Here is a 12421-nt window from a genome sequence, read left to right on the forward strand (position 1 = left end):
AGTGCCCGGCCACCCCGCCGCCTTCCCGGCGGAGGCCGACAGACCGACACGTATCCACCACTGCCGCGGCGCTTCCCCCCGACCGCTTCCGGTGCGTCACCGTCATGGTTCCCCCTCCGCGGAAACCAGCGTCTGGGCTTGCTTTTTCGCTGGACCTGCTGGACCGGGACGGCAGGGCCGGGGGCCTCCCTGTCCCGAGCAGGCGGCTCGTGAGGTCGCTGTTCTATGCGGGCGGCTAAGAGAACACTGGGATCTTTTATTTCTGTGATCGAGCAGCCGGCGGGCCCTTTTCTGAAACGAACCAAGCAGGTCTTCCGCCCGTCGGTTCTTAAACCGGGAGGTGGAAGAGATCTCTGCGCTCTAATTCGCCCGTAGAGAGGACGGTGGCTTTGCTTTCCTTAAAATCGGGGCCTCCAAATCGGACGCTGACAGAAAACTTGAAGTCCGAACACACACTGGCGCCCCGGGCGTTTCACACCGAAATCTGCAGCTTGGAGGAACTCGCGTTGCTCGGCAACGGCGCCGCGGGTGTGTGTGATTGGCTGAGCGAGGCCCGCCCCCTCGGGGCTCTCGGTAAGTGCTCGGGACAGGGGACCTTGGTACTGGACTCCTGTGGGTTTCCCGGCGCTGCGGTCATGGGAGCGGGTGCCACCGGCGAGCCCGAGGTGGGCGAAGTGCTGCCCCAGCACAAGTTCGACCTCAAGTCCCTGGAGGCCTACCTACAGCAGCACTTGCCTGGCTTTGGGGCCACGCCCGAGTCCAGGCTGCTCGTTGCTCAGTACAGGTATCGAGGCCGTCCTACCCTTCTGCGAAAGCCGGTCTGTGCATTGGGCCTTCCTGTCTGCCCAGAGTGGGTTTTTGATTTCTTTTTCCGCACCGATACACCCTGCAGGCAATCAGTCCCTTTGCTTTCTATTCCTGGGTATTCCTGATTCCAGACTGTTAATAGAATCGCATTAAACATTCACCACCTCTATGCGAAGGAATCTTTGTTAAAGGCTATTCTGTGCCTCCAAAGTTTACTGAGGCAGTGAGACTGGGAGCGCTGTGGGAGACAAATGCTTTCTCGGACTTTTGGTGCCACTGTCCTCAGACTTCTGAGAGGTTGGTGTACTTCAGTTTAAATGGTGGGATTCCTAGAGACTGAGGTAATGACACCAGCTAGAAAATCCTAATTAAACCCTAGGTCTAACACTTAGCAAAGGACAAGAATCACTTTGGGTCTTGGTTTCTTTGAAATGAGGGAGGGAACTAGATGAGATTCTCCTGAGAGGAAAGAACACCGCCATTAACCTAACTTTCCTCTGATGTTTTAAAACACAAAATAAATTTTAAAAAACTTTGTGTGGTCCTGGGCTGGGGGAGGGAGGGGGGTTAGGGAACAACAACAGCAACAACAAAAAACCAAAAAACTATATAAACTATGTATCATGAAAAAACTTGGTGGATTTCAATTTTTTGCACCAAAATAAACTCCTACTTTAATTCCATCTTTCCCCAGACTTTCTGAAGTCTCCTCATCCCCTTAGCCTGAAAATACGTTTTTACAGTATTGTTATGGATGGAACAAAGCTTGTATCCATTTAACCTTCAGAAAGCAAAGGTGTCACCATCTCAGCTATCCCTGTGACTGCTCTGGTGGTTTGACTTTACCACCATTCCTGATCCTGAATTTAAATGCTGCCCATGTGGGACCAGCAGATGCCTTAATGGTTATGTCACCGGATTCCCAAGTAGTGTGTGTGGGGGGGGCCTAAATCTTGTCATGCTGGGGGTAGGGGAGGGTGATTTTGGATGATTTCTCTCTTTCTGTCCCCTGTGAGTATACATGCCCTATAGCTAAAATCTCTAAAAACAAAAATGCTACCTATAACCACTTATATTTATTCATACATAAGGCAAAATGTGGGATTTTTCCACTGTGGTGTCATGTCAGTGTGCAAAAAGTTTCAGATTTTAGAGCATTTAGGATTTTGGATTTTCAGTATAGGAATTCTCAACCTGTAGTTAAGGAAATGGATCAGAGAGAGTTTGGGGGTATAGAATTAAAATTAAAATTAGATAAAATTAAAATTAAAAGTAGATACTCGCAGAGGAAGAAAAGGGTGGAATAAAGAATAGTTGAGGTTTATAGCCTGGTAGTCTTGTGTTATAAACAAACTAGAACAGATCAAAGTTCAAATTCCAACCATTCCACTTGCTGTGGAATTTGGACAAGTTACCCTTTCAACGCGAAGTCTTGACTTGGCAAGAAGAGGATAGTAATATTGACGTTCTCAGGTTGTTGAGTTATTTAACTGAATGATACTTAATTCTGAATGAAGTTGAATGCTACACAGACCATAATCATGATCAATAAGTTAAATTATTGATGGAATAAAAACTGCTTCCAGAAATATTAAGTCAACTTGATTTAATATGTAAGCATGGGACTGTGAGCCCCACAAAGAATGCACATACCATTTCACGATATGAAAAGGTTTATAAAAGTAGAAGACATATTAGGTCACAAAAGAAGTCTCCAAAATTCAAAAGTATCAGTATTTAAAAACAATATCATTGGGCCAGCAGGTGGTGTGGTAGTTGAAGTGTTAGATTCCCACATAGCTGACCACTGTTTGAGTTCCAGACCTGGTGACTGGCTTTCTCACTTTCCCTTTCTCTCTCTCTTTGATCAAATGAAAAAATAATAATAACAACAAATAAAGGTAAATAAATAATTCTTTACAAAAAGAAAATAAAAATAAAAATAATATCATTTTTAGAATATAAATGTGAAAAGTTTAACAGAAGAAAGACAGATAAGGTTCAGTTTCTGTGGCATACTCTGTGGTATACCAGACTGTGGAACTGGAAGTCATGTTCTGACTACGGTTCAAGTCCTGGCCCAGTTGTCCTGAAAACATGCTAGATGTGTCCAGGATCCTGTTGGGCTGGAAGACTGGAAGACAGGTTTGTAGAATGACCCAGCCCTATAGAAGAGCTTTTATCTCTCTCTATCTTTATGGTACGTATTTGTGCTCTATCATGATTTTGCTTTTTTTTTTTAAACTAAATAAGGGTAGAGGCCCAGCAGGTATTGTGGTTGTTAAGAAGCTGGACTTGGCAGCTCGAAAATTATGTACATGCATGCATGCCCAAAATCCTGAGAAACAAATGGAGGAGAAGAGACTGAGGTGTGCTATCCCCCCGGGACATGATCTTTCACTTTCTCTCTGTCTTTCTCTGGCAAGAGCATACACCCTATGGCAAAATCTAAAAGAAGAATGAAATCATTCATGTTTAGAAACTAACTGATTCATGGATTAAAGAGCCAATAATCCACACAGATAAGAATTGTCTACCAAAGTTCAATATTAAAAAAAAATCTATTGAACTTCTATAGTTTAGCAATAAACAATTCCAATCTAATTTTCAAAAAGCTACAATTAATAGAAACATTAAAAATACAAATTATTTAAATATTAATACAATAAAAATATGTATGACCTTTATAGGGAACATTATAAAATGTTATTAGGATCTTAAAAAGAATCTTAAAATCATGTTCATGAATAGCAAAATTTAATATTGTGATTTTTTTTTTTTCGGAGAGGTTTTTTGCTATAGGGCGCGTGCACTCACCAGACAGACAGAGAGAGACAGAGAGTCAGAAAGCGGGAAATCACCCCCCACGGGGGATGGACACGCCGCAATCCCTTCTCTTCCATTCTTCTCTCGGGATCTTGGGCACACATGCACACGCGCCCGGCGTGAGTTTTAAGCCACCGGGTCTGGGACGTGAACCGCGGTCGACTACATGGGAGACCAGCGACATAGTCATTACGCTAACTGCTGGTCCTGTGAATTTTTTCTTCCAACTGATCTTTCTTCCAAGGCAATGACCATCAAAATTCTATGTTTTTTCCCTAATTTGAAAAATTCCTTTTAAATCTGCTGTGCAAGAACAAAAAGCCTAAAGAACAACAAAATGGGAAATTCAGATTAAGATGGTATGGTATTAGCACAAAGATAAACAAACAAATGAGGGGACCAGCAGGTGGTGTGGTGGTTAAGGTGCTGGATATACCCACATGGCTGACCATGGTTTGAGTCCCAGACCTGGTGGCTTGCTTTCTCACTTTCCTTTTCTCTCTCTCTCTCTCTCTCTCTCTCCCACACACACACACATACACACACACACACTCCAATCCTCCCTTCCTCTCACCTTCCTCACCCCTGTGTGTGTCTCTTTCTGGTCAAATTAAAATAAAATGAATGAACAAATAAAAGTAAATAAATAATTTAAAGACAAACAAACAAAAAACTCCAAACAAATGAAAGAGAATTCAAAGTTCAGAGAAAGACTAGTATATTTCTTGAACTTTGATTTATGGCAGTACACGTATTGAGAGTCAGTGGTGTGGGAGATTTCTACAATAGGCCACAGAAAAATGGGCAAAAGACTTGAAAATACTTATTCTCATTCTACTGTAGTGATAAAGGAAATGTGTGTAAAAGTCTGGAGATCAGCGCAGAAGTCTGAACCGGACACATACATTTGGGAGTCATTGACAGAAGATATTTAACGCCATGAGTTTGAAGAGTTTATCTAGAAAAATGAGTCCACACAGAAAGAGAGGAGGATTAGAGATTGAGTCCAATGTATTCCAATATTAAGAAGTTGAAAAATTAAGAGTAACTTACAAAGAAGACTGGGAAAGAGGGGCCAAAGAGGGGAAAACCATGGTTTAAATTAGTGACTTTATATTTGTTATTTAAAAATTTTTTTTGGGGGGGTTGTTTGGTTTGGTTTGTTAGAAAGCATGTGTGTTAGAGAGGCAGAGAGAGAGGCGAAAACACTCCCTCATTGAGAGTGGTCATACTGCAATCCTTTCTCCTCCATCTCTCCTTCCTTTTGGAATTTTGTGCATACTTACACATGGCGCCTGGAATGTTTCTCAAACCACCAAGTCCAGGATTTGAACTGTGCAATTAACCAGTAGGCCATGGAGCCAGCCCTTGACTTTATGATTCTGTTTTGATGTCTCTCATCTTGCACTGTGGCCTATTGAATACATAAGATCTGAAGGGGATAGTTTGCCCCTTTGCTTATCTTCACCTTTGTCCTTTAAGCCTCTTAGACCTTATACCCAATGTTTTCTATGCTAAAATAGCATGTCATTGGTCTATTAATCTTCTCCTTTTGCTGATCCTTATCTTTAGCAAATACATTTGAGATGCTATTGGCGTCAGCATCACTAGTTACTTCAGTCTGTGGAAATTCGAAGGGTGCAAGGATACCTATTAGTTCAACAGCCATTACCTGTGTATTATCCTTCATCATTGTTCACTCGCTTCCATAAGCCTGAAGGGCAAACCAAATTGGTTGTTTTCAGAGTAGGTAGTAAACGTCTGAGGCACTGTGCCTAGGGAGTTGGATTCCACATGCCCATCCATGATTCAAATCCCAGCCATGGTGGCTTGAAACACATGAAGACATGCCCCAAATTCTAACAGCATGTGCCTCCTGGGGTCATTTCCAGATGCCCACTCTGGGATCTCACTTATCAGAACTCTCATTGTAGAGAGCAAAACTGACATGCCTGCCTTGGTGACACATATGGGGCTTATCTCTCCAAAGGCAAATGAGGGGACAAAACCCCAGCTGTTCCATCATCCTTTAATTCGTTTTCTGACTGATCACTTACAGGTTCTTCTCTCAGCCTTTATTTACGTAGATGTAGGCATTGTTCCAGGGCAGTAGGCCCCAGCCTTTTGGCGCCAGGGACCAGTGTTATGGAAGGTGATTTTTACACAGACCAGGGATGGGGGGTCGGGGGCGATAGTTTCAGGATGATTCAAGTGCATTACCTTTATTGTGCACTTTATTATTTTTATATTGTAATATATAATGAAATAATTATACAACTCACCATGATACAGCATTTGAAGCAGCTCTCCCTCAGGTAATCAGGCATTAGATTCTCATTTAGGACCACATAACCTAGATCCCTCATGTACAGTTCACAATAGGGTTTGCATTCCTATGAGAATCTAATGCTGCAGCTGATCTGGCAGGAGGCAGATCTCAGAGTCCCAGTGGTAATACAAGGCTGCTAATCTCCTGTGGTGCTTCCCAGTTCCTAACAGGCCAGAGACTGGCACCAGTCCATGGGCCAGAGGTTGGGAACCCCTGTTCTAGGGGTACTTCTGATAAAACAGAATTTGTAGCCAGGGCGTGGGGTCCTCTCTTCTACCTGTATGGGTTACGTTGCCATCAGTTTTAACATCATCCAGAAATTCACATTGTAAGCTGAAACAGCAGCACCCCTCTTGGCTTTCCAGCATTGAGATGGATTTGTTTTCATTTCCTGTTTCTTCTGACATTAGAGTAGGATTTGGGAGAAAGGAAAACATATCTTTATTATTGACCATTTCTTTCATTCTATCTAGATCAGGGCAGTCCAATCCAACCTTTTATCTCCAGAAGGGCTTTCAGACATATGTACTCAGGAAAAAACCGCCAGGTTTACTTCTTCCTAAAGCGCATAAGGTATGGTATACAAATGTAATGATAAATTCTTCAGTGACCAATAAATGCTTTTTATGAGCAAAAAAATCTAAATTCCTTTTAAAAGTCATTTAAATATTATTAAATAATAGAACATATATTTTGGGTCTAGTTAAAATTTTATTTGAATTATATTCCATTCTGTTTTTAAAAGAAATCAGGGTTAAAAATCTAAGACTATCTATAGGTTATTGATCCTGAGCAACACTTTCTCCTCTTGAGGAGTTGACTCTTTACACACTTGCTGGAAGTACAATGAGTATTATCAGTAGCACTAAAATGCAGTAGCACTGGGCACATCAGAGCAAAACATAATGCTTCTGCCCAAGTGCAGCTCTGAGGACCTGGAGTACTTTGTTACAACTCTCTCCCTTGTCCCCAAGTCTGCTCCTGCTCTGCACCCACCTTATGCCTTCCTAACCCTTTCATCCTCTCTCCCTTACAACTCCCTCTTATCTTCCAGTTCAGGGGTGGTTATGAAAACTTCTTTCTACATCCGTTGGCTCTGCTGGCTGCTCTCAACTTTGATGCAGGTTTAGTTCATTCTCGCTCCAGTGCTGGAGCAGTAGCTACTTTACTCCCTAATGTCAAAGTGAGCTGAAAGTTTTCTGCTCCTTAGAAGTCACTGGGTCAGCAGGTGGCATGGAGGATAAGGCACTGGATCTCATGTGGTCAGCTAGGATGCTCAAGTCCTCGATCCTGTGGCTTGAAAAATCACCCCAGACATTCACCCCAGGCAGATATATGTGCCCAAAATCCTCAGAAGAGAGTGGAGGAGAAGGGATTGGGGAATGGCCATCCCTGCTGGGCAGTGATTTCTCACTTTCCCTCTCCCTCTCTGCCTCTCTCTGGCAAGGACATATAACCTGTAACAAAACAAAACAAAGAAAAGCAGTGATCAATCACCATTGCCTTTGTCTGGGACAAGGTGACTTTATATGCAGATGATTTACATCACAGCTCTATAGTAAGCCTTGCCCTTGGGTCCTGACCCATAGGCCTCCTTTGCCTGGTTGAGAGGCCAGTTTTCTTTTCACTCTCTTTTCTTGGCTTCTGCTTGAGCGTCTGTTTCCATCAAACAGGTGCCTGCTTTCCCAGTAGTTAGCCAGAGCTCACTGCAGTGCAGGAAGGATCCCAGTCACTGAGCTTTGGAAATGCAGATGCTTGCTTCCTGTGGCTTTTTGCTTCCTGCCAACACCCACCCTCTTCCCTAGCTCCCTGTAGCTGACTGCGATAGAACCCTAGGAGACACCCGCCTGAATCTTTTGGAGGAATTTGAAAGAAGAGCAAGACAGTGAGACAAAGTGTTGTTTTGTGATGATCTGTGAAAATACTGTGGTCAGGAATTATTGTCTTCACGTTATCAGAGCCAGGATTAAGTCCCAGAAGGTTTCAACCCTTCTATCCTAATTGAATTATCATTTAGTGCTGGTCTAATTTATAATTATAATGTTTGCATCAAGATTACTGTTAAGGAAATTATGACTTTATCTTCTGAGTTATATGTTGACACTATTTTACAACTGGCTTCTAGTCTTAAGTTTAATTTGTAACTCAGCAATAAATTCCTGTTTCTGATTTTCTTAAAATCTATCATCCAATCTAGATCGATAGGGAATTTAAAGTCCAGAAAGCCTTGTATTCTGTTGGATTCCCCGTCCCCAAGCCTTTACTGTACTGCAGTGATGCTTCTGTCATTGGAACCGAGTTTTACGTCATGGAACATGTGCAGGTAAGTTAGCAATCTTACACTGCTGTTGCTTCTATTGTTAATTATGAAGTTAGTTTAGATTATTAGGTAAAGTTTTATTATATTAATAAGTGATACAATTTATTATGAAGCATATTAGCTAATGAGTTTGCTTTGTAAGCACTTAAAACTTTGTTTTAATTTGATCACACACAGTGAAGGAGGGATGGATAAATTAGGAACACATTTAGTAACTGGGGCTGATTGATTTATTCTTAAACTTTCCTCTAGGTGACAGTAAAGAGCTGTATGCAATGGTAGTAATTTGTTCAGAAGGTGGAGGGGAAAACAACTTCATGTTGAAGATCAAAACCATTACAGACAATAAATTCAAGTAGTGATTTATTTATTTATTTATTTATTTATTTATTTATTTATTTAGAAATGTAAGTTGAGAGTAGTTGCGGCCTTTAAGTTCATCATGACATAGCCTTATATTTTTCCTTTAGCATGTATAGTCATATTAAATATGTTTCATAAATGAGCGTCTTTCTAGCATATTTTACGCTGTTGGTTTTGGTTGTAAAAACATTTCAATTACCTGCTGTAATTGGTTCTATAGGGTCGAATCTTTCATGATTTCTCAATTCCTGGAGTCAGCCCTGCAGAACGCTCAGCCTTATATGTGGCCATGACAGAAACTTTGGCTCGGTTACATTCCTTCAGTGTGCAGTCACTGCAGCTGGAAGGTTATGGAACAGCTGCCGGGTACTGCAAAAGACAGGTAACACATCCACTTAAAGAGCTGCTTTTTTTTTTTCAAGTTCTTGGAAATATTATAATATACATAATTGGTTAAAATAAAAACCTATTACCATCTAGACTTCTGAAACTGTTAAAAAATTTTATTTATCATTATATCTTGTTTTAATAATTTGCTACAAGGCACAAGTGTTCACTAGAGAGAGACAGAGAGAGACGGGGAAAGTAAGAAAGCAAGCTGCGAGATCTGGGACTCGAACTGTGGTTGGCCATGTGGGAGTCCAGCACCTTTCCTGCCACGTCACCTGCTGGCCTCTAGACTTCTGAAACTTAGCTGCGACTTTTAACATTATTGTTTTGAAATGGGGCTGTGTAAGCAAAATGACCTTGAAAACTCATCAGAGCTGAGAGACCAAAAGAACGAAGCAGTCAAATCCAGGGCTGGTTAGGAGTTTAATGGGGGAAATTAAGGACAGATGCTATGTTCTGAGTGGCCCCCAAATAAATAGCTAGATCTTTTCATACATGTAAACCATTCACCCCCAAAATACATGTTGTTATAGTTTGTGAGGGAAGGAATTATAATGAGGACTATACGGAGGAAGATGCTTGAGGAATGTAGAGTAGTTTTGGGTGTCATTGCTGTGCGAGATCTGGGACTCGAACTGTGGTTGGCCATGTGGGAGTCCAGCACCTTTCCTGCCACGTCACCTGCTGGCCTCTAGACTTCTGAAACTTAGCTGCGACTTTTAACATTATTGTTTTGAAATGGGGCTGTGTAAGCAAAATGACCTTGAAAACTCATCAGAGCTGAGAGACCAAAAGAACGAAGCAGTCAAATCCAGGGCTGGTTAGGAGTTTAATGGGGGAAATTAAGGACAGATGCTATGTTCTGAGTGGCCCCCAAATAAATAGCTAGATCTTTTCATACATGTAAACCATTCACCCCCAAAATACATGTTGTTATAGTTTGTGAGGGAAGGAATTATAATGAGGACTATACGGAGGAAGATGCTTGAGGAATGTAGAGTAGTTTTGGGTGTCATTGCTGTATCCTAACTCTGATCAGGGACCCACCACTTCCTGAATAAGGATAATGGTCATGTTCAGGAGGTCAGGGAGCCTGGGGACACACAGAGCTCAAGTTGATCTGAATGGTAGGTTAGCCCCACGATGGAGTTACTCTAATTCCTTCATAATCATCCTTTAGGTTGACTTGTTTTTAGCATAAAATAATTTCATATTGTCAGGTCATGTTCAGTTAAATGTTGTTTTATACTCTTCAGTTAGTTTACCAATATATTTTTATACAGTTTTTCTTTTCTAAGTTGAGCTAGCAGACATTTATCCAGCTGGACTGTGTGTTTAATACCTGCTGCGTACTATGTTAGATAGCAGGAAAATAGAAATGGGTTCTTTTTGTAAAGAAGCTTGTGGTTGGGCTGGTCTCCTAGTCTAGGGGTGAAGGGAGTCAGATTCTACATGGCCAACTGTGATTCAAATCCTGGCTCTGGAGACTTAAAAAGCAAACCAGGTGTGGTGTGTGCATGCCCCAATCTCAACAGGATGGAGAAATGGAGGAGAAGGGATTACATGTGTCCGCACCCCAGTCGGGGTGCTTTCTTTCCCTCACTCCTCTCTCTCTGGCAAGTGTGTGTGTGCCCTCTGGCAATCATAAAACATTTGAAAAAAAAGAAACTTATACTAATTTTTGAAAGACCTATGTATGACTGTCATCAGCATGAAACGTGAAAATAGTATAAAGGAGTATATAGCCCAGTAGTAAAGTGATTGCTCATCATGAGAGTTGTACCATCCAGAGGGTTGAGATTGGCATGCCCTTACATTGATGGAAAAGCTAACTGAAAGAGATATAAGGAGACTTCAGAAGTTCATGGCAAAGTGGAATTAAAGTACAAATTAATTTTGGTGCAAAAAATGTGAAATATATATTTTTTTCCTTTCGTTTTTGAGGAACTAAGATACTTCTATTATTTAAATGTAGGTTTTGAAAAAACAGTACTACCAAGATAAAAAGGGATTTCTTAAGAACAGTTCAGTTATTCAATTAAATAGTAAGAGCTTAACCATGATTTTTTTTTTAATCATATTTGGAAAATCTAATGTGTTTACTTTGCTTGTTGAGTCTTTTTCCATCTAGTTTTTTTCAGCTTTGGTGAGTAACTTCTCCCCGTGCCTCTTTTGTTTTCCTGAGGCTAATAAAGTCTGGCCTGTCAACCAAAACTTTTTGCTCTGTTTGTGATCGCCAGAAAGGACCTCAAGTTTCCAGCAGCATTTCTCTTTAACTTCTGTGTATGTTATTACTGCTTAGGCATGATCAGGTTTTTTAAATCTACCATGGCATTCTGTGTCTTAGAAAGTCAACATGAACAACTTCTGAGATCACTGCCAAAGTATCCCAGACTTGCTCCTTGCCAGGGAGGGACTCAGTGCCAGGGGCTCACGATCACTCCGTGTACAAACCATGGTCCTGTCTCATTTGCTTTCTCCTGTGGGTGACGCTCTACACTGCTGGTTTTTCACTTTTCATTCCATACTTATTAGCTACTACATTGTTTGTTTCTATTTCTGACTCCAATTTTATATGGGCTCTTTTATTTGGAAGAACCATGCTGGCTTTTGCAGTGCTAAATAGTCTTTTCAAATCCATCCACTTGCACTTTTGCAGTACTCATGTTGGTATGACCTTGTCTCCCGTTTTATGCCTCTGTTTATGTTTTTTCTTATGCTTCCTTTTTGTTTTTAAGAGAGAACCGTCTTTTATATCTCCACTATCCAAAACTTTGAATGGTTCCTGAATTCGTATGTCATCCTTGCACTGGGGCTATGTTAATGTTCCGATTTATGTATTTGCTGTCGAAGTGAGCACCCACAGTTTTTTTTTCTTTTTTTTAAAATTTATTCATTTTCTACATTAATTCACTATACACCATCACAACACACAAATGAATTTTCCATCCAAAATACACTGTGCATTGGCTCAATCAAGCACATCAACATACATGTTCTCAGCAAATAATTTTCCAATTCTTATGTCCTGCATACCTTGCCTTTTGTTTTGCCATCCTTGATTCCCCATCCCCCACCCTCTGCCATGTCCCATCCTCCTCCCCCATTGTCCCTGGCATCCATGGTTGCCCTCCATGCCTTCCTCCTCCCCCATTCAATTGTTCTGCCAATGAACTTAATTAGTCTAAATATATCCAATAGCTAGCACAGCTGACACATACCTATACATGAACCCAAGTCTGACTTTAGGCATAAACCCCAGTGAGTAGAATGAACATACTATAAAGTAGTACCCAGCTGTGCCCATACAGCTCGCTGCTCATCAAATATGCATTTTTTTTTTTTTTACAAAATGATACGAACAGTTTTTACCGTTTATTTTTTTC

The 12421-nt window shown here is 41.3% G+C and overlaps 1 protein-coding gene across 1 annotated transcript in view; it reads left to right on the forward strand.

The window, feature by feature from the left end:
* The first annotated feature begins 581 nt into the window (after positions 1 to 581).
* Positions 582 to 12421, forward strand: part of ACAD11 (acyl-CoA dehydrogenase family member 11) — a 130236-nt gene continuing 118396 nt past the window's right edge. Inside the window, exons 1-4 of the mRNA XM_006165546.3 lie at positions 582 to 784; positions 6436 to 6535; positions 8160 to 8285; positions 8866 to 9027. Coding sequence (XP_006165608.1) covers positions 636 to 784; positions 6436 to 6535; positions 8160 to 8285; positions 8866 to 9027 — 537 coding nt within the window. The 5' untranslated portion in view covers positions 582 to 635. The remainder of the gene's footprint in view (positions 785 to 6435; positions 6536 to 8159; positions 8286 to 8865; positions 9028 to 12421) is intronic.

The sequence above is a fragment of the Tupaia chinensis genome, unplaced genomic scaffold (genome assembly GCF_000334495.1).
Source record: "Tupaia chinensis unplaced genomic scaffold, TupChi_1.0 Scaffold143952_1, whole genome shotgun sequence".
Classification (NCBI taxonomy): Eukaryota; Metazoa; Chordata; class Mammalia; order Scandentia; family Tupaiidae; genus Tupaia; species Tupaia belangeri.